At 37.7% G+C, this 22,185-nt stretch overlaps 1 protein-coding gene across 2 annotated transcripts; it reads right to left on the bottom strand.

Moving 5' to 3' along the window:
• Nucleotides 1-780: 780 nt before the first annotated feature.
• Nucleotides 781-21,062, bottom strand: TFRC (transferrin receptor). 2 transcript variants are annotated; one of them, XM_081832300.1, is made up of 18 exons: nt 20,936-21,062; nt 20,152-20,362; nt 18,922-19,135; nt 17,607-17,756; nt 17,324-17,429; nt 15,444-15,557; nt 14,673-14,771; nt 14,152-14,291; nt 12,346-12,503; nt 11,284-11,403; nt 10,065-10,150; nt 9,433-9,496; nt 8,411-8,478; nt 7,583-7,641; nt 7,285-7,366; nt 5,575-5,796; nt 4,437-4,577; nt 781-3,852 (listed from the first exon to the last, which is right to left on the bottom strand). In XM_081832300.1, exons 1-18 carry the CDS (start codon nt 20,969-20,971, stop codon nt 3,610-3,612), a joined length of 2,313 nt encoding a protein of 770 aa, XP_081688426.1. In that variant the 5' UTR covers nt 20,972-21,062; the 3' UTR covers nt 781-3,609. The 2 variants fall into 2 exon arrangements, with proteins under 2 accessions (XP_081688426.1, XP_081688431.1); XM_081832305.1 differs by having other exon boundaries at nt 17,324-17,426.
• Between the last annotated feature and the right edge of the window lie 1,123 nt (nt 21,063-22,185).

The raw sequence follows: 22,185 nt of genomic DNA, 5'->3' as shown, positions 1-22,185 counted from the left end.
CAAATGGTACAGCCACTTTGGAAGACAGTTTGGCAGTTTCTTACGAAACTAAACATACTATTACCGTAGGATCCAGCAACTGCACTCCTTGGTTGGATATTGATCCAAATGAACTGAAAACGTCCACATAAAAACCTGTCCACATATCTTTATAGCAGCCTTATTCATAATTGCCAAAATTTGGGAGTAATGAAGAGGTCCTTCAGTAGATGAATGGATAAACAAATTAAGTTACATCCAGACAGCACTAAAATGAAGTGAGCTATCAAGCCATAAAAATACATGGAGAAACTTTACCTGCATATTACTACTAAGTGAAAGAAGCCAAGTTGAAACCAAATTGTACATACCATACAATTCTAACTACATGACATTCTGGAAAAGGCAAAACTATGGAGACAATAAAAAGATCAGTGGTTGCCAGGGATTAGGGAGAGGGAAGATGAAGAGGCGGAGAACAGAGGATTTTCAAGGCAGTAGAACTATTCCATATTGTATTATAAATGGTGGATACATTTCATTGTAGATTTGTCCAAACTCACAGAATGTACAACACTGAAATTAAACTTTAACGTAAACTATGGGCTTTGGGCAATGTGTCAATGTATGTTCATCAGTTGTAACTTGTGTCCTCCTCTGGTGGGGGATGTTGATTGTGGGGGAAGCTGGGCCAGGGGTGTGCAGGCCGAGAGTTTATGGGAACTCCATACTTTCTGCTCCATTTTGTTATGAACCCAAAACTGCACTAAAAAAATAAAGTCTATTTTAAAAAATGATGACTCAGTGTTCAAGCATTTTTATTAAATCAGGTAAGGAATTTCCACACTGTTGCACATACCAGCTTGGACACAATTTTAAGGGCATATCACTTGTTTACAAAGATATAGATGAGCAGTAGGTTGGCAAGTCTAATAAGCCATGTTTCGCCAACTGAAATTTCAAGAACATTCAAAGAGGAAACACAGTAAAGGTCATGCAAGTTCTAGAACAGTGAGTCATGATAGAGCTCATTTCTTTTATCCTTTACCTTCAAAATGCACTTGATATCTATAACCAGAAAAAATCTGAAGTCCAGCAGGTTGTTGCTAGTCAGATACACATTTCATTCAGGAATATTAAGCCTCTTACCACTTAGTGGCTTTTTGGATTAGAAATAACTGAATCCTCACCGCGGAAAAGAGGTTTTTGAAGAGATTTACTGCTGTAAATGGATGCCCATTATTCATATTATGTCTTGAAGTTACTGAGCTTTCATTAAAGTATGATAAAGCGTGATACCCAAACCAGGGATCTCAGCTATGACCTTTTCACTCAGCTACACTAAATACCAGATCAAGAGAAAACACTGTGAAGACTAAACAGACTGCGAGCAGTGAAGCAGTTCAGTGAGGCTGTAATCATCTAGATCGAGGCTAACTTAGGCAGGTGACGCTAAGTTTAGGAACCTTAAGAGACCCTATGGACTTCTTCTTACGTGACGATTTCTTAGGGTGAACTACTGCCCTATGACAAACAGTTGATTATCAGGTTTATAATGATGGCTGACCAGAAAATAAAGTCTTACTCATGTAGCTTCAAATTTATTTGTTTACATCTATATTTAACTGAAAACCACCACATACTAATGGGTAGGTAGACATGATCAAAGATCCTTTTGCAAGCCTCACTTCCTTACACCTTTCACTCCCCACCCCCCCACCCCAGGCCTCCTACGCAAGTTTCCCCTGATTTAAGCTAAAAGGTTAATTCTGGATTCCAACTTGTATGAACTAAGTTTACAGGAGAGAACATACAAATAAGGGGATAAAGTTAAATTCATTTGTCAACGGCAAACATTATAAATGTATACTACTTTCCCGCTAAACAGAAGACCTGGAGAAACCACAAATATAACGAGATACTACATTAGGTTTAAAAACAAAGAATCTTGAAGGAAGTAATTTTATTTTATAGTGGTTGAATTCACCCACCAAATGCTTAATGACCATAAAATGTTTCTGCAACTAAAACTAAAAGAGAATTATAGGGAGCTGGGAATACATGTTAGATACTAACGATCTTCAAGCTTTGAAGATGTCATTGCATGAAGAAAATTATGGGAAACACTGTTCCCGATAATTACGTACACCCTTAGTGTAACATATGGAGATCACTGTCTCCGATATAGACACTGTGGTAGGCAAAAACTACCTTGTTCTTTATACATTATGGAAGACACTGCTTCCGATAATGTGAGTTAGGTTTGTGACAAAGGTACTGGAAATTTTGCAAAATTCGAATTAAAGTTACACCTTGGATAAATTGAGCTGTAAAATTTCACACATATGAGTACTATCAAGCCTTTAAGTGACATTAATTTATAACTTGGTTACAATTCCTTCACTTTAGGAGAACTGCTATTTTTATCTGGTTGGCTAAACAGAAGTCTAACTTGATTAGCAACCCCCAATTAAATGGAATTCTTTCCTGATATTTAGCTTTAAAATTTTACTTGGCTTGTGGCTGTTTTCTAAAACCCATGAGTGTTGGCCATAAATGCAAAACTTCCAGTATCTGTTGGGTTTTATTAGCAGATGCTGCTTTTATTAAAAAAAAACGACAGTATAACTGTCATAATTATGGAAGGCACTGCTTCCGATAATTATCTTCTATAAAAAAAAACACCATTTATAGTGAACTCTGTCACTGATAAATAAACAATAAATATCTCAGTGCCAAAATGATAGAAAGCTTTTCCAAAAAATTAACACTTTGGCCAAAATTTGGCAGTGTGTTCTTTAACGTCTGACAAGCTGAGTTTGAAATTAAACACCTGAAGCTGGTTCTCTCTCAAAATACTTCGGGAAACACAAAATCGACAAAAAACTAATGAACAAAGGCTTACGGGGGAGGGGCGGATGAAAAGAAAATATAGGTCTTTGGCTTCTGGTCTCCTCTTTTCATAAATAATCTTGAGGTTAACACATTAAGGCCTTACTCCTGTGATAAACAGTTGAACCTCATTTTATCCAACTGAAGGACCTCTGCTTCAGACCTCATGGGCAAGAAAACAAGTCCCATCTCTTCTGAAAGTTAACTGTTTCATTCAAGGATGTGGAAACCAGCTAAATCCTTAAGGAAGGCATATATCTCATTTGGAGAATGAGGTCTTACAACCTGGTATCTCCTATCCAGCACCAAATGAAGGCAGAGGATCACACCAAGCCACCACTTCCAGCCTTCAGCAGGTACCACCCTCCTCCTCCCCCTTAGAAGATAGCAGTTCGTGTCCTTAGGATTTAGAGCAATAATTCATGTAACTGGTTCTGACTTTTTCATAACTGTAACAAGAAAGAGGCAGTTACCATACAAAGCATTTAAAATTTTAGAGATGATCAGAGAAAAGATTCTATTACGAACATTTTTAAGTCGTTATTCACTTTAACTTGAAGTGCAGGTACCTACCCTGTATTAAAAGCTGCTGCCTAAAGATATCTAGGAGTACCAAGATGGTTGGGTAGAATTTTAACAGTATTAGGTTTTGTAGCCCTACTAAAAATTTAGCACAACCAGCACAAGTCTAGAAATCACACTACCCTGATGTTCTTAGAGAAGTTATGGGCATTACATTTAAAGCTCATTGTCAATGTCCCATATGTCACCAGAGAGGGCATTTGCAGCTCCTTGAATAGTCCAAGTTGCTAGAGCCAACTGGTTTCTCAGCAGCGTTTCATTAAAAGCACTGTTATTTTTCTGACGCAGCTTCAGATGCTCTAGTAAAGCTGACAGAGTGTGAGAGCCAGACCCCCAGAAGATGTGTCGGAAAGGAGAATCTCTTGGAGATATGTAGGGTGAGAGGAAGTTATATTCCACCTATGGAAACAAAAACATACAAGAGAACTTACACAGTGCTGGGATTTTTGCTGTGAGGGGAGGACCTGATGTAGTAAAACAACCGTCATTCTCTCACTTTAAAGGTTAAAAATCCCCAAATTTAAGAACGTGGAGAACCAGGCTACTAATCTTCTAACATGAAAATTATAAAGTAAACTGTCAATTCATTTGTAAAAGTGAACTCTAATTGTATTGTTTTTTTTTTAGTTACAGAGCATACATATGGAAGATTTACAAGTTAAGTCTCCTGCCTCTTCCAAGCAGATTAAGATAAAAGCAGTTAAGGGCTGAATTAGAAAACAGGAATACAGAGAAAATGACAGCTAAAAATCATTAATGATCCCTTTCTAAAAAGGTTAATACTAGGTCAAATGCCTTTTGTATTTCCAGTTTAGATATGTCAGTTCTAGGTCTTGCTAATAAGAGTTAAAAATCTGTGCTCAATTCTAAAGCAGCAAAGGATTCTAAGGTCCTGGAATCCCTACTCTACTTTTTAGAAATGCAAGATTTACCAATGAAAAATCAACATACTTTAGTTTTCCCTTTTTTAGACATTTACTTACTTTCATGATACGGTCATTGATCTCCCTCATGATGTATCTGTTTGTTCTCTCTGCATTCTTATAATCTGTTGTTAGTCTGGAGGTGGCTCGGAAAAAGTCTCCACGAGCAGAATACAGCCATTGTAGATTCAGACCCATCTCCTGAAGCAGAAAGACATGAAACTTCCTATGAGATATTTATTCTAAGGATATTATTCTACATACCTTTCTAATTTAGTGGTAGCAACTGAGACAGTTCTGATAAAAGGGGGTGACTCGCAGGCAGAGAATGCTAGACTTAGGCACCTTGCCCGTGAGGCCTCAGGCTCTACGAACTAGAGTAATACACTCGCATCTGAGCCCAGCAGATGGCACAGTTATCCATTCTCAGTCTCCCAAGGAAGCCGTCCTCATCAAGAAATTTAACAGAATTTACTTAATATATAATCCTGTGCAGTATATTGTTTCCAGGCCAGTTTGCTGATGGGGGACAATCTTAACCATTTTGGCTCAATGAACTTCACAATCTAGTGATTTTTCTCATAAGTCCCATTTTCTGATCAGTTATAGTATCAAGTTTCAAGAAAGCCATAATCATTAAGACTTATCAGTGATTTACTTCATTTAAGGGATCTGTTAAATTGACTTCTAGTACCATAAAACCAGTTGGAAACCACCTATTACTATTAATTTGATTTTATCAAGCATTTGAATACTAGGCACACAGAATCAACACTAAGTAAGATTGTAATTACTGGCTATGTTCTCTCTCCATCTGTGACATCCCTGAAAGGCATGATATATGATATATATATAGATATCATATGATATATGGCCCAAACTCAGAGGTCCAGAGTCATGGTTGAGATCTTTATATTCTCTGGGTCCTCTTTACAGGTCGCCTGGAATTACATAAACATAACATACCTTAGGCTAATTAGATTCTGAAATACTTACTGTGGTATAGCCTAGATTTATAACCCACAGCCTCTCAACTTTCCTTTCAAATGAGTTACAAATTCTATGAAAACTTATACATTAGTTCACTTTAAAATGTACTTCAGCTACCAACCCTGTCCCTCCTCAGGAACAGCTAAACATCATTCTTCAAACTGTTGGATATTTCAGCACTAAGAACGTGATTTTAATTAGTGCTCACCTTTATGTCTGCTCTGAATTGGTTCATATCCCTCACAAATGCAAGTATTTTGTCATTATACATCTCATAGTTCAGGTTCAATTCAAGATCATAGGTAAGTTTCATTATAAGCTGACCAGCTACTTCTGCTGCTCCAAGTGCCATTTCATTCAACTGAGGAATTTTCTGTTTCAGTTTCTCATAGACATCCATGGTAGTACCCAAATAAGGATAATCTGTGCCCTGAAAAACAAAGGTAGGTGAATGTACTCACAGGTGGGTCCTAAGAACAGGAGCCCCACATTCATTTCACTATCAAGGTAATAGTAGTTGGAATGCTTCCCTTGCTTCTAATGTATTCCTACTCCAATTTTATCTCCCATCTACTACACTGGTACCACTTTTGCTACTTCCTCTGAACCTAACCTACTCCTAGAATGACTGCTTTCTTCTAGGTCCTACAGAATCCCTGTTCTATTGCATCATATACCCTGAACAGATGTCTAGCCAAATTTCTTGAGGTTGTATCCTTATTTTCCTCTCTCTGGGAAGTTTGGCTCATTAAATAAGGAAAGAGGACAGCATACATGAAGTGTATTTTTGATATAAAGTGTCACACTTAGACTAAAATTGACCTTCTTTCTAATGATTCAGCACTCAATCCATTCATACATGTTAACCTGTCTAACAAGAGGTTGTCTCTACCTTCATTAGACAATTTAAGTAACTATTTCTTCAACTCTATTTTCTTTACTTTCAGACTATATAGACTATTCTGTATTACCTGCTAGGTTTTTGACATCTAAGAAGTCAGTAAGAAGTTTTTTAAAAACCTTCTGGAGGTCAACAGAAATCATTCATAAATCTCCTCAACCCTAGGACCAGACATTCAGTTCTTCCTAATGTACTAAACAGATATTGTGACCTGCTATTTCAATGCCATCCACACTGCTGTTCTAGCAGAAGGTCAAGAGAGTTCCAGCTATGTTAATCTCCAAATCCAGATCTTACATCACTCCCTTGCTTCAGACCTTTCCCCTCCTAGTCCCAGGCCAAAACATCCAGTGATAAAAAGTCACGTGAGGACTTGGCCTCCGTGAGATCAATAATTCGATGCAAAAGTTAACACTTTCCACCCTGACCTCCTATACTAAAACTCCAGGATCTCTTCATCCCTTGGAGAGCCCACTACAGGCCTGGCTTTCCAACTTTAGCACTTCAGCACAGAGGCCTTCATCCTTCTGTTTACTCAGAGTAGCCTTCAGGGCCTTCTAACTGGCTCCTGAAACAAGCCAATCTTGCTTTCCTACAACTTGGTCTGTTCAAAGTTCTGTCTCGTAACAACCTTACATCTGTTTGGTTTTTGTGCTTTTACCCATAATCCCTGTTCAAGAGATTAACATCTTTGGACAAATGTCTAGAACGATATCTTAACAGGTATCAAGTACAGCAATGTCCAGGTGAACCTTCTGTTTGGTGGAAATATTCTATATCTGCACTGTCCAATAGGTAGTAGCCTTGTTATTAAAACTCATGATACCTAATTGAAGATGTTTTAGCAAATAAATTCAACTGCTAATTAAGCTAACTGAGAACAATTCTACGTTGAGACTGATAATAAGGGAGCATGCAATAACTGCATGTGTATAACTTCTTAAAACATTTTAAGCACTCTAGGTCTCAAAATTGATGAAAGAAGATCTAAGATATAACTTTAGAGTTCAGACTTACCTCACAAAAACAGAAAGAAACTGCTGGGATTCCAGAATACGCAAGGAAAGGGAAAGCAGCATTATCCAAAGAAAATTCCTCTCTGCAAGGAAAGCAAGAATGTGTCTCTAGAAAGTTTTCTAAGTAGCAAACTGTGCTATCATGCAACCCTACCCCTATTCCCAAATAAATTCTTAAATTGACTCTAAGTACAGGTAAGCTCACTGCAAGGTTAGGTTTAGATTTCTACCTAACATAGCAGGTGCTACTGGATGATTTTGCTTTTCTATAAGCTGTTCATTCACTTTTCTCAACTTACACTTTGTTGATCCAGTTGCTGTCCCGATAAAGAGACTGCTTAGTAACCGGATGTTTCACCTGTAAAATAAAAAATTAATTTGTCACTAAAATGAATCTTTCTGGACATAGTTATTCAGGCTGGTCACAAACATATTTAGATCTATAAACATTTACTGTATCTTCTTGAAAAATTTACTGTATCTTCTTGAAAAAAATTTAAGATCGTTAAAACAATCTCAAATTTCTAAAGTTATTCCTACTAGGCTCATGCTGTCACGGTTCCCTTCAGTTACAAGGAGAAAAAAATGTTCTCCTCCTTTAACCATTTTAAAGGTGGGTTAGCCTCAATTTTAAAAGCCCTTTCTAGCCTTCATGATAGGCCTATCTTGTTTCTGTTTTTTTTCCCTTGTAGCTCATTTTATACTACTGCAGCCTAACCTGCAAACACATTACTGCCTTGCTGGAGACTCTATAGCAATTCCTAGTTTCCCATAGGATCCAGGTCAAGTTCTCTGACCCTTGTTCCGTCCGTCTTTAATCATTCCACAGGCGCCTGAGTGGCTCAGCTGGTTAAACGTCTGCCTTCGACTCAGGTCATGATCTCAGAATCCTCAGCAGGGAGTCTGATTCTTCCTCTCTCTCTGTGCTCTCTCTCTCAAGTAAATAAATAAAATCCTTAAAAAAAAAATCATTACCGATATATATGGCCTCTAAGCCCATTACGCCAAATCTCATTCCTCCCTATTGCAAACCGTGGTTACTTATGATGGTTTAAACATCATTTTCCATCTTATTGTAAATTAGATGAAAAATAAGTTACAGATTTTGTAATTAGGTATACACTCACATCTTTCATCGTTTTCTCAATAAGCGAATACAACAGTGGGCTGGCCGAAACCTTGAAGTTGCTGGTACCTGCAAAGAGATTATTTTAAAAACATTGCCCCTTCCCTAGTCAAGTAATTTTTACATGGCAGCTTCTACAACCAAAAGTACTCAACAAAAAAGGAAGACAATAACTTAGATGAGTGGCCAAATACAACTATCCTCTTCAAGAACTAGACAAAAAAAGTGATTTAAGAGTCAACTTCTTTAGTAACTGCTAACCCTAATTTGACTCGACTGAAGCTCTTACTCCTGAGTTGGCATATGTTAATGTTAATGATTTGTTTTTTGGTACCTTTCTAGTTCACCTAATTAGGGCAGTCATCTGCTAGCTACTGTCTACTCGCTACACTCCATACATTCTGCTGTATAGGTAAGATAGCAATAACGACGAATCCAATAAAAATTTAGTTCAATTTTAACTCCTTCCTTTTTCTTTCCAATGAGATATTTTACTATTCTCAGTTCATCCACTGGCTACCTCTGCACTTTTAATAACATTCAAATTCTTTTAGAAGTTTGACTACCTGGTATTTCTATTTGTGATGCCACCATCTAGCTAGATGTGAATTAGTCTCTAGAAGTACCATTCTATATGGTACGGTTTAGTTCCTTCTTGTCTAAAAAACAATCCAGACTCAGACTTTAGTGCATCAGAATCACCACAGTGCTTGTTAAAACACAGTTTGCTGGACTTGTGCTCCAGTTTCAGACTCAAAAGGTCTGAAATTTTACATTGCTAACAGTTCCCAGGTGATCCGAATGCTGCTAATTGAGGACCACACTGGGAACTGTTGCATTCAACAAGGCAATCTGCACCCATTCTACAATTTAATGGACTACTAAGAGAAAGCTAAGTCAGTCTTAATCAGGGAATGGACAATGTAAATTGTAGAAAATAATGAGTGTTGCTGTAAAAAGCTTTCTTCTGTTTTATTAGTAGTTTATCTAAATTCATAAACAGTTAATGAAAAGGATACTTACCAAGAATAGCTTTATCCAGATTAATGTACGTGAAAGCCTTTAAATGCAGGGAGGAAAGGTATCCCTGGAAGAGAAGGAAAAATACTAAATGTACTAATATGTATTAATCCAACTGTCACATGGAGCAGCTATTATTAGGGGCATCTTTTTAAATTTACAGTCTATTCAGATTAAATATACAAAGGCAAAAATGATATACAGTTGACCCCCCTAACGTGGGGGTTAGGGCACTAACACCCTCCCCACGCAATTGAAAATCCACATATAACTTTTGACCCCCCAAAACTGAACTACGAATAGCTTATTGTTGACTGGAAGCTTTACCAGTAACAGAAATAGTTGATCAACACTTATTTTGTATGTTATGTGTATTACGTATTGTATTCTTACAATAAAATAAGCTAGAGAAAAGAAAATGCTAAGAAAAGCATAAGAAAGAGAAAATACATTTAGAAGACTATACTGTATTTATATATAAAAAAATCCACGCATAAGTGGACCTGCACAGTTCACACCTGTGTTGTTCAGGATCAACTGTAATCAAATCTAAAAGAGTATGGTTTCTGCAGGACAAATTAAGCCAAGACAAGTTCAGCTGCCCATTCTGGGGATGGGTGCTGTACAGATAATACCTCTAGCCATTCAGTGGCACCAACTGCTCCAAAGTCTCCAGCACTCCAGCTGGCAAAGACAATGCTTCTGCTGGGTCTAAAGCCATCTAAAAGGTAACAACAAGTTGTTTTATCTTAGAACAGGTTATAGGTAGGCAACTGACTTAAGATGAAGTCAGAAATTTCTAATTCAAGACAGCAGATTAAAAAATATTTCTTTCCCTTTTGAGGCCCCAGGTGAAAGAACAACAACAACAGAAAGAATAAAAATAAATTTTAAAATAATCTACAAGGATTACTTGCATAAGAGATCATTTGCAAAAAAGATTTCAAATACATGGTAGGGACCAGTTTTTATAGGAAGTTACTTTTTTCCCAACTCTATTCTTTGAGCCCCTTAACTTCTGGACCAAGAAATACTTGAAATCATGGTATAACTACAACGTGTACCTTCTCTGAAAACAATCTGCGTAGAGGTCAATCACTTAAAACACTGGGTTACTTTACAAACAATTGTTATGAAATAGAATACAAATTCTCACATTTAAGTTATAAGAAAGAGTTTTCAGAGGAATTACATTAATGACAGCTCCTTTTGGGACTATATGTGCCATTGCCCTCCATTCCTCCCCTTTCCTTGGGTATGTATTTTTTTGTATTATGTACTTTTGCATAAAAGTTAAGCACTGCAACTTACCCTCTGACCCAAAGATTCAAGAAGGTGATGGGGGTTTGTGTGTGGGTGGGTGGGTGGGGGGGTGTGTAGAGAAGTGGCCAAGTACCAAGGGAGAAAGGCTTGAAAGTGTTTATATATTATAAATATATATGAACATACCTAGTATACTAAGTATAATATATAAAATTACATATTATAACTTTATAACAAAATTACAGAAAATTAGTACAGAGGTATACCACTGCTTGCTTTAAAAAAGATTCCTTAGGGACCATGCTAGATTTGCCATATCATTCTGAATATGTCAAACTAAGAATTAGGGTCCAGTACAATACTTTTTTGGTGTCTCAAAAAGGAGCTGATACCCAATGCAATGAAGACACTACATGGAAAGCTGTTTCAAAGTCAAAGGCAGATCCAACAAAAGATGATCTGCTTTATACCTGAGAGCTCAGAGCCCAGCATAAGTGAACCATAATAATATAGGCGAAAGTGAGAAATCATATAATATTTAGAACTATACATAGCACATAGATATTCAAGTTCTCAAAATTTGTACTCTACCTTTTAAGACCATATCAGAAAATATCCGGGCAAGCTCCAATAGGAGAGCTGTTCCTATGCTAGACTTTGCAGCTCCAGGACCCCAGGCATCCCTCTGAGCCCCTATTACAACATAGCGATCTTAAAAAAAAAAAAAAAAGAAAGAAAGGATAAATTATACAATCAACTTTTAAACTGTTTTCTAATATTGAACTCTAGAATAATCATGTTAGTAAAAAGGGTAAAAATGCGGTATATGCTCTAAGGGTAAACAAAATATTTCATATCTGACTTAGGACTCCAGAAATTAAAAATTCACATGACAATACTAATCTTTCTCCTTATTAGTATTGCTACTCTTTCCACATTACCAATTAAGTTTACTCATCGGCTACCTATTAGTGCCCACTAACTGTTTAATAAGCAACCAAAGTCCACGGGCTTTCTTTACTAAATGATATGACTATTAGATTCTACTTAAACAGATGGCCCATTCAAGGGGTCAGTGGTAAATCACAGCCTACGTGCGCGTTCATTACGTATCATTTATGGCTGTTTTCATGCTGCGACGTTGGAGTTAAGTAGCTGCAACTGAGACTGATAGCCTGCAACATGTTTATTACCTGCCCCCTTTAAGAAGAAAGGTGCTTACTGCTGTTCTATCCAGTAACTTAAAAGAGATTTTCTAATCTTAATAGCCAATTTTTGACAAGTTAATTTCCTAGGGTCTTACTATCTCCCAATAAAACTGACACCAAAACAGTTCGCTTTAGGACAGACAAGAGTTAGCATTCCACAAAACCAAGCCAAAGCCAGCCTTCCTGCACTCCCTCTTCTGGCCACATTCTTAAGAACTAGGAAAACAGGGGCGCCTGGGTGGCTCAGTTGGTTGGGCGACTGCCTTCGGCTCAGGTCATGATCCTGGAGTCCCGGGATTGAGTCCCACATTGAGTCTGCTTCTCCCTCTGACCCTCCTCCCTCTCATGCTCTCTGTCTCTCATTCTCTCTCACAAATAAATAAAATCTTAAAAAAAAAAAAAAAGAACTAGGAAAACACAAACAAAACAAAAACAAAGGTCTTACCAGGTTCTTCAAAACCTTTAATAACTCCAAAAACGTTAAAAATTCTTATCTCTTTCAGCACATTGTTCACAGTGAGCTTCACATTCCTGTTCTGGGAAGTCTCCAGCCTGCACGAGGAGTCTATTTCCCAGGCAGAAGGACAGTCTCCTTCCATATTTCTAGAAGAAGAAAAGAAACATCAGAGTTCTGAGTTACTGTTGCTTCCCCCAGGCTTTCAAAATCGGTCTTCCTTACTGCCCGGGGAAGGTCTAGGCTAAGAGGACATATAAAGAAAACGTATACAAAATTTACTTCTTGGTGGCCAACCATCTGTATCTTACTCTGACCTGTAGGCAATCATTTGAACATCAGTTACCTCCAAGTTTAACCAGTGTTTAAAAAAATTTCTCTACCTGTCCTCATCTGACACGTGCCTTTCTGCCAGAGACCCAGTTATAATTTACATTTTAAGTAGATACCAAGATGGACTCAGAATGAAGTTCTTACATACAAGCCCATTAATACATCCCCATGTTTCCTCACTCTCTCTACTAACCAGTATACATTCTTATCTTAGTTATAAAAGAATATTTTCATGCTGCTAATAGTTAGGTATCTTCCCCTATCAAATTCCTCATATGTTATCCAAACAATGACTGCTCCACTTACAGAAGTATGTCAAAACATTATTACCCCCCACAACACAAGGATAAAATAGGGAGCTGGCTTCACAGGTTAGGGAAGACTTGTAAGTGGTGGTCGAACGATAAAAATCACCTATTAAAAATGCCTCGCAGATAGCATTGTTACTAGTCGCATAGTATTATACAGGTATCCTTACATGTAGATGCTCTTCATTTGAAACCAATCACCCTGTTAGGTAGAATATATTTCAACTATCTAATTAAGTCAAAGAAACATGATCAGTGGGGTTAGAGTAACTTGTTCTACGTCACACAGCAAATAAATGTTCACCTAAGTGTCTGAGACTAGATCGATATCCTGTGCCAATACCAGGTGGGAAATATGTCCAGATCAAGATAAAAGTTAATGACAATTCCTCTAATCAGATTGGGTTCTCTTATTAAAGAGGGATACTAAAACATTAGGGAGGATATCCAGGACTAATCATGACTGTAAAGCATCTGGGAACTGTCACGAGAACTGAAGACATTCAATCTATGGACTAGAAAACTTGAATTGTTCTGTTGCTAAGAAGAAACTCTAGGGGCGCCTGGGTGGCTCAGTTGGTTAAGCGACTGCCTTCGGCTCAGGTCATGATCCTGGAGTCCCTGGATCGAGTCCCGCATCGGGCTCCCTGCTCGGCAGGGAGTCTGCTTCTCCCTCTGACCCTCCTCCCTCTCATGCTTTGTGTCTCTCGTTCTCTCTCTCGCAAATAAAAAAAAAAAAAAAAGAAGAAACTCTAATACTAACAGGTGTTACAGGGAGTAAGATTTCAGCTCAACATGAATTCTAACAGACCTACTCCAAAAACTGAATGGGTTGCCATAGGCAACAAAGTGCTTTACCTCAGGAAGTCCTCAAGCAGAAGCTATATGCCAGGAATAGTATACAAGGAATTCACTGGGTAAATTGACCAAGGACTCACTGAGTTTATAAATCCAATGTCTAATTACTAAGATCACCTTATGGAGGAAAAAATACATGTTTATCTACAAGTTATCAGCTATCCACCCCATGATATGCCAAATATGGAAAATTATAGCCAATTGTTTTAAATGTTATCAAATTAACTGAAACGATTACTATTCCTTTCTAATCACAAAACCAGTTTTCAAATAAGAGAGCTTTCCAATAAGAACTTACTCAAACAACTTTTCTGCAAAAGCTCTGGAAATTGTTTGGACAGGAATGCTGGGCAATCCTGATGACTGAGACGGTGGAAACTGAGTGTGATTGAAAGAAGGGAATCCAGGTGTGTACGGGTCACCTGCTCCCAGGTGAGCCTAGTAAGACAAAAGAATAATGTGCTCTGTCAGGCATTTGTTCAAGAAATCCCTAGAAGATTCAGATTTAGTATGAGGGTATAGCCTAAATTTAGTTTAGCACCTCAAAGCCTGAAGGTCTGAGTGGCTCTACAACACGTTACTCTTGTTTTTATATGGCATATGCCAAATTCCCAATTCAAGACACTGTTGAGAAGGTTCCGTTAACAATAATAACTAGGTCTCAAAGTCACATAATCCATCTTCTTGTCAGTGCTAGACTCTCCCAGAAAAAAAAAAAAGAGCATTTAAGGAAAGCATGTTATACTTCTACTAATATAGATGGAACCCAGCAACAATTTGTAGAATCCAAAAACTTATTTACTTAAGAAAAAAACTCACATGTCCAAAGACTGGAATCTCTGCATTAACAATGGGAAATCTAGCCTGGTCCATGTATATCAAGACACCAATTGCATTGAAACTTTGAGCATTTGCAACCTAAAGGAAAACATGTAAAGATCAGAAAATGAAGATGTAATCACACAAAATCAGAAGAATATGTATTGGGCTTTAAGCTAAAAGACAAAGGGTTAGAGAGGACTGCACTGAAACCCCTCAATGTTTCAAATAGCTTATATGTTGAGACAAAATTCTTGCCTTAACTAACTCATCAAGGAGTTTCAAAGACAAATAATAAAAACCCATCCAACACAACCACGGTCTTTTGCTATGTTCCATTCTAGGTGCTTATGGAGCTTTGACTTTTAATTTTCCTTTTCATAAAGCATAGTTAGAACTGAATTCTCTATATACATAAAACTGGGTTATATAGAACATAACAATTAAAGCATCTTAACAATAATTTAACAATCCTATATGACAACAGAATATTGTTATTTTAAATTTAAACTGCTTTCACTTAAGCATTTCTGATTACTTCTTTTTCACTGAAAGACAATGACTGCAGAATACTCCAAGTGGCTCTGCCATAGTTTTACAAGTGTCCTACAGTTTAGAGAATTGGAACGTACGTAATTTGTTGAACACTTTAATAAATTATGTTATTAGGTATGAGAGTTTAAGACTGACAGTTTTCAGAATGTAAAAAAAATCAATACCATTTAAATGAAGAATGGTATGATACCAGTGTACTCAATAACTTATACTCACCTTTTCAGCAAAAGTGATTTTCCCTGCTCTAACGATCACTAAAGATCCATTCACAGGAGAGTTTAAATTCTCAAAGTCTTTTTTGGTGCCAAAATTAGCATGGACCAGTCTACCCTAGAATAAAGACATCAGAGTTAATGAGCATTATGGTAATTAGAACAGCCATAGAGTCTGAGACAGGATGGTTTTTACAGATCAAACCCAAGAGAGAAAACAAAAAGACAAAAAGAAGGAGGCGAAAAGCCTAGAAAGGATGTAAGGGAGTTCTAGTCGAACCGGTCACAGTTATCAGGAGTGAATCAAGACTTTTGGCCTCCTATATTCACGTCTGGTACATGCTGCCTTTAATCTAATTCGCATTGACCTATTGACATTTAATCTCTTTTACATTGCTTCCAGTATTTGGGGGGAAGAGAAAAGCAAACAGAATATGATAAACAAAGAGACATATACCAATATAGATACTGTAGGCTAGCCCTGGCAGCACCAATTACATAAAGTTCCTAACATCTGAATGCTAGATAATTGAGGACATACATAGGAATGGGTCTTAACTGAAAGTTCTGATAATAAACCTGTGTGAAAATTGTTGAACACTACTACAATAAAGTGACTTGCATAGATCAACTTTTAGATGTTTATAAAAGCTGTCTCATAATGTTCCTAAATTTTATTAATAGAGCTATCAACTGACATTGACAAGCAAATATCCAAATATAGAAAGCTCGCAGGTGAACGAAAACCCTGTGTTCTTTTATTTTTTTTAATTAATTAATTTATTTGAGAGAGAGAGAAAGGGGGGGTTGGGAGGAGGGGGAGAGGGAGAGAGAGTGCCAAGCAGACTCCGTGCTCAGCGTGGAGCCCCACACAGGGCTCAATCTCACCACCCTGAGATCAAGACCTGAGCTGAAACCAAGAGTCGGATGCTTAACTGACTGCGCCCCAGATGCTCCCAAACCCTCAATGTTCTTGGCCAGAAGTCCACCACCTCCAAACTCCTAGCTTGCAGGTAGCCAGGGAAAGTGATATGGCACACGTAAGACTTTATCTGGCTTGAAGGCATCCACCAGATAGACCCCTGATATACAAACATGTTTTTTCACCTGAAAAACCTAGATAGATCTGTTTTTCAATTTCTGTAGTAGTTTGGCCATATTTGCCTAAATTTTAAAAGATCAAGCATTAAAAATTCAAGCTAAGACTAGACTCCAGCCAAGATGGTTACTTTTCTCTGTCCCCACATGGCATCTTGATATACACATTCATTCAGCAAACACCATCATGTGTCAGGCACTGTCCAAGGCTCTGTGACATAGCAGTACATAAAGCCAACCTCTAGCCCTTCATGTAGCTTACATTCTAGCATGGAAACAAATGTCAGGTGTGTAAGTCCCATGAAGAAAAATAAAACAGGATAAGGGGAAGTGATTGGAGGAAGGCCATTTTTAACAAGATAATCAAGGAAGACGTCCCTAAAGAAGGGAAGAAGTGGAGCAGAGACTTGCACAAAATGAGGAACAGGCCATGTTGGTATTTAAGGGAAGAGTGCGGCCGGCAGAAGGAAAGGTAAGTTTTATAAAGGCCTTGAGGTGGGAGCATGCCTGCGTTTGAGAGTCTGAGGAACACCCAGAGAAGCTGGGGTGGCCAGAGCACAGTGAAGGAGGAAAAGAGCAGAAGGAGGACTAGGGCCTTACTGTCCTAGATGAGGACCTGGGATTTTACTTTCACTGTGGCATAGGAGGTTGAGAACAAGAGCATCTCATGATCGGTTTCATTTTACAAGTAAATTTACACCAATATCCTAAGAAAAGTAACGATAAGGAGTTTCTGAGCTCTTCAGCAGGGAAAAAAAATCTCATGCACTGTTTTGCCTTACTTACAGTAACTGTCGCTGCCTTACTGTATGCCACGTAACCCTCAGGACTCTCCACCAGGTACACCATGCCACCGTCCGTGCCCACTATGGTCACCGAGTTTTGAGCACTGCTAAAAAAGATTAAGTTAAAATGAAGCTGAAGCTAAGGACAACCTTGGGGAAAAAAATTAAATGGCTTTAATACATTTAGCATTTGACTTGCATTATTTATTCTGAAAGTCTCTGCTATATTAGCACACCTGAAAACAGCTACTTACATAAAATCAGTTTACCATCTTTCAACATACCTGCTTTTGACCTGAATCTTAACAAAATGTTCATCATGCCAGATTTTGCTAAGTAGAAATGCACGGAACTGATTCTCAATGAAAAAAGCAAGGCTTTCATCTTTTTGAGATCCTGCCTCACGAGGGACATACGAATTTTCATTCAGCAGCCTAGAGGAAAAACCGTCACTGTTAAATGAACTGAAATTTAATTTAAAATAAACAATGAACTCAAATATCAAGCAAATTGTTTTAAAAGCATAACTCAATACTACTCAACATAGCTAAATTAACTGTGACCCAAAATTCCTGGGCTGACTAAAGACAAACTTAGGAAAAAATAGCCAAATATCTGAAGGAATTTATGTCTTCAGCTTGTTAAAAACTCTTTATCCAAAGTAAAGTGGTCCTTCAAGAGCCCCATCCTAAGGAGGTACCTGCTTAGGGTAGTTTTAGGGGAAATGAATAGTTTCCAAGAAATCTGTTGTAAGCAAAATGAAAGACAGTGTTACTGTTGGTGAACTCAAGAAGTACAGCTTTAATTTTCACCTACTTTGAAGCAAAACTACTCCTTGTTCTGATTTCCTATGTCTCATTGTAAATATATATAGATCATATAGATTTTTTTCTTTCGTAAACTACACTCTCATTTTATCTGTAATGCCTGGTATATAGTATACACAAAAGTATTCACTAGATGAAGTAAAAATGCCAAGATTCCTAACCTAAGACTAAGAGAATTATTGTACCACTGCAACTGTAGGAAGCCAGCTAATAGGTGAAAGATGAATACATTCTTTACACAGAGTTAGGTAAGTGTCTACAGAAGATCTTAAAAACCAAAGGACAGAAACCTTAAGGACACTTCTTAGTGTATAGATTAATGAGAACAAGAAGAAATCAAGGAATACTAAAGACACGATATGTCTCTATATCAAGTCGGGCAGTCAAGTTAGTCCTGATCTAAAGAGTAAAGAAGGCTACTGATACCCTTGTGGATAGTAGCAAAGCTCAGCATGACTTACAAGGGGTTAAGATGAAAAATCAAAGCAGAAGAAAGTCTGACAGCAAGCAACAAGCTATAAAGAGCCAGATGACAAAAAGATCAAAGACCTATGAATTTTTTTAAAGAAAAAGGAGTGTCCTCACACTTCTCCCCATCCAACATAGTTTGAATTCTTCACTAATTGTTTACCCTCCAGCTGAACACAGGAAGCTTCCCCTAACTCTAAGAAGGCTTTCCTCCAGACTGTCACGTTTGTTGTGTTGCACTGCTCTGAGTAATTGGTATTTGTTTAGGTATTGAGATTAAATTTGTGAAGTAGCTCAAGCTTACCTGATGGTGGTGAGGAAGTTTGTGTTACTCAGTCTCTCTGACAGCATTGTTTTGAGGTCCGTCCAAAATAAGCGAGAAGGTGTTTCAGGGAAGTACTCTTCTGTTTCTGAAGGTTCTGTTCCCTCTGTCCCCAGAGACTTCGTTCCTGATGGTCTCTCACATTCAGCTTTTGGTTCTATACGTTTACAATAGCCGAAGTAGCCAATCATAAATCCTAAGGATAAAAAGTTTCATGGCTGAACTCACAGATTTTCCCTTATAATATATTCCCATAGGAACTGTTAATATTTTCAGCTAAGCCTTAAAAATACAGGTTTATTCAAATTGTAAGCAGTTTGAAAGTAAATAATCTCAGTTTTGTATAATTTTAAACCATTCAATCTAATAAATCATACAGTTGACTCTTGGACAATGTGGGGGGATGGGTTTAGGGTGTAGACCCCACACACAGTAAAAAATCTGCATATAACTTTTGACTCTCCAAAAACGTAACTACTAATAGCCCACTGTTGACCAGAAGCCTTAGGATGACATAAATGATCGATTAACATATATTTTGTATTTTATATGTATTATACAGTATATTCTTACAACAATACCTATCTTTTTCTTAACTTTTTCAGTATTTCTAGGCTTCCCAGTTGGTCTATAAGTTTTTTCAAATTGTCACAAATCTCCAAAAAATTTTCCAATATATTTATTGAAAAAAATCTGCATATAAGTGGGCCCACACAGATCAAGCCCATGTTGTTCAAGAGTCAAATGTATAATAACTCGAAATAGTTACCTTTTTATTTTGTTTTTTTTTCATGTATTTAAATAATCTCTACACCCAGCATAGGGCTTGAACTCATGATCCCAAGATCAAGAATCACATGTTCTACTGACTAAGCCAGCCACGTGTCTCTAAATAGTTACCTTTTTAAGATATAGGTAACTTTTCTTCCCAGAAGCCTTCCTTGAATCCTTAGGGCAAGCTTCTATGCTACAAATATCCTGTGAGTATTTCTAGTATAACATTTGCACATTACAATGAAATGATTCATGTGTCTTTCTCCCCCCACCAGGCTCAACTCAAGGCAGGCCTGGAATCTTCTTCATCATTGGTATACCTAGTGCCTAGCATAATGGCACATAAAAAGGTACAAAATAAATGTTTGCTTGGCTGAATTAACACCCTTCCTAGAGTCTGTAACAAGGAACATTTAAGTTTTGAATGGTCACTCTTACCAATCAAGAAAAAGAGGACTACAGCAATAGTCCCATAGCAGATAAATCCATTAAGCCTTTTTGGTTTTGTGACACTGGCATGATTACCCCCCACGTTATTGTCAACACTTTCTTCTTCATCTGCAGCTAGTTTCATCTCCACATGACTGTTATCACCATCTACTTGCCGTGCCAGACTAAACCGGGTATAGGACAATGGTTCTCCACCAAACTGAGATTTGAAAAAAAGAGAGAAAGAAAGCATTATGAAAGAGAAGAAAGGGAAGAGGAACATTTACAAAAAGTTTGGTTGGGTACTGTACTTATTATTGGGCCATTATTAGGACTTGCTATATATTCTTAAGAAAAAAGAAGTGCCTCTTTCAAAGCGACATGCTTCCCTATGCCTAGTTCTGTCCATGACAGATGAAGGCTAGGTCACACACTGGCCTTCCTCTCATTCAGCCTTTTCATTCAGGGTGTCTGTTATGTATGTCTACTAACATAGGTATATATTTTGAACAGCGCTTTCTTCAGTTCCTCTTATCCCCTTGGCTGTCCCCCTCCCACCCCACCCAAAAGATACCCTGGAAGTTCTTATAGGATTTTCCAAGTTCACTCTACTCAAGACTGAATATACCCTTCCTTTGAGGGATCTGTTACATCTCAAGACCACCACTTCAACATAAACAAATACTTTATGATACCTTTGAATACTACTTCATGCTTACTGGGTGAGAGTCATTCTTGTATACTTCATATTCTCACAAACTGGTGACAAGAAATACAACCTAAAATATCTTACCAAGGTAGAGAATGCTGATCTGGCTTGATCCATCATTCTGAGCTGCCACACAGAAGAAGAGCCTAGTATTAAAACAGAAAATTAATATGAGATAGATACCACTATATCAGATAAGTGAGGGCTTTTCATTATCATGCTAGATTATTATACATCAAATTTACTTTTAAATATATTATCACCTTTCTAGAAAGAGTCTTTAACAAAGATATTTAGTTTATAGGATAACTAAACTTAGTGTAATCCTTGATTAGATCCTGAATTGAGGTGGGGTGGGGGTGGGGACAGGGACAAAGAATATTGTTGGGAGAAATAAATCTAAATACAAACTACATACTGGATAACAATACTGTATCAATGTTAGATTTGGAGAGTGCGATAATGGTATTCTGTTTTTGGAGGAGAATGCCCTTGTTCTTAGGAAATTAATGCTGAAGATTTCAAGAATGAAGTATCAGCTCAGTTAGAGGAGCATGCGACTCTTGATCTCAGGGTTGTGAGTTCAAGCCCTATGTTGGGTGAAGAGATTACTAAAAAAATAAATAAACTTAAAAAAAGAATAAAGTATCATAACTTCTATTTTTTTTTTTTTTTAAGATTTTATTTATTTGACAGAGAGAGAGCACACACAAGCAGGGGAAGCAGTAGAGGGAGAGGGAGAAGCAGGATCCCTGCTGAGCAGGAAGCCCAACACGGGACTCCATCCCAGGACCCTTGGATCACGACCTGAGCTGAAGGCAGATGCTTAACCATCTGAGCCACCCAGGTGCCCCACATCCTAACAGTTCAGTTTTAAAAAGTGTATAAGAAATAAAGCAAATGTGGCAACTATTAATAACTGATGAATCAGAGTAAAGGGTACAAGTATATATATACTGTACTACTATTTCAATTTTTCCTATAGGCTTGAAATTTTTCAAAATTAAAAATGTGGGGGGCTCTATTTTCAACTTTTTGAGGAACCTCCATACTGTTTTCCACAGTGGCTGCACCAGTTTGCATTCCCACCAACAGTGTAGGAGGGTTCCCCTTTCTCCGCATCCCTGCCGAGTGATATTGAGCACTTTTTCATGTGTCTGGGGTATTTACCCCAAAGATACAAAAGTAGGGATCCGAAAGGGTACGTGCACCCCAATGTTTATAGCAGCAATGTCCACAATAGCCAAACTGTGGAAAGAGCCAAGATGTCCATCGACAGATGAATGGATAAAGAAGATGTGGTATATATATACAATGGAATATTATGCAGCCAC

This window comes from Leptonychotes weddellii, chromosome 1 (assembly GCF_054177405.1).
Source record: "Leptonychotes weddellii isolate Sample4059 chromosome 1, ASM5417740v2, whole genome shotgun sequence".
Taxonomy (NCBI): domain Eukaryota; kingdom Metazoa; phylum Chordata; class Mammalia; order Carnivora; family Phocidae; genus Leptonychotes; species Leptonychotes weddellii.
The sequence above is the reverse complement of the archived record's forward strand: the minus strand, read 5'-3'. Positions and strand labels throughout refer to the sequence as shown.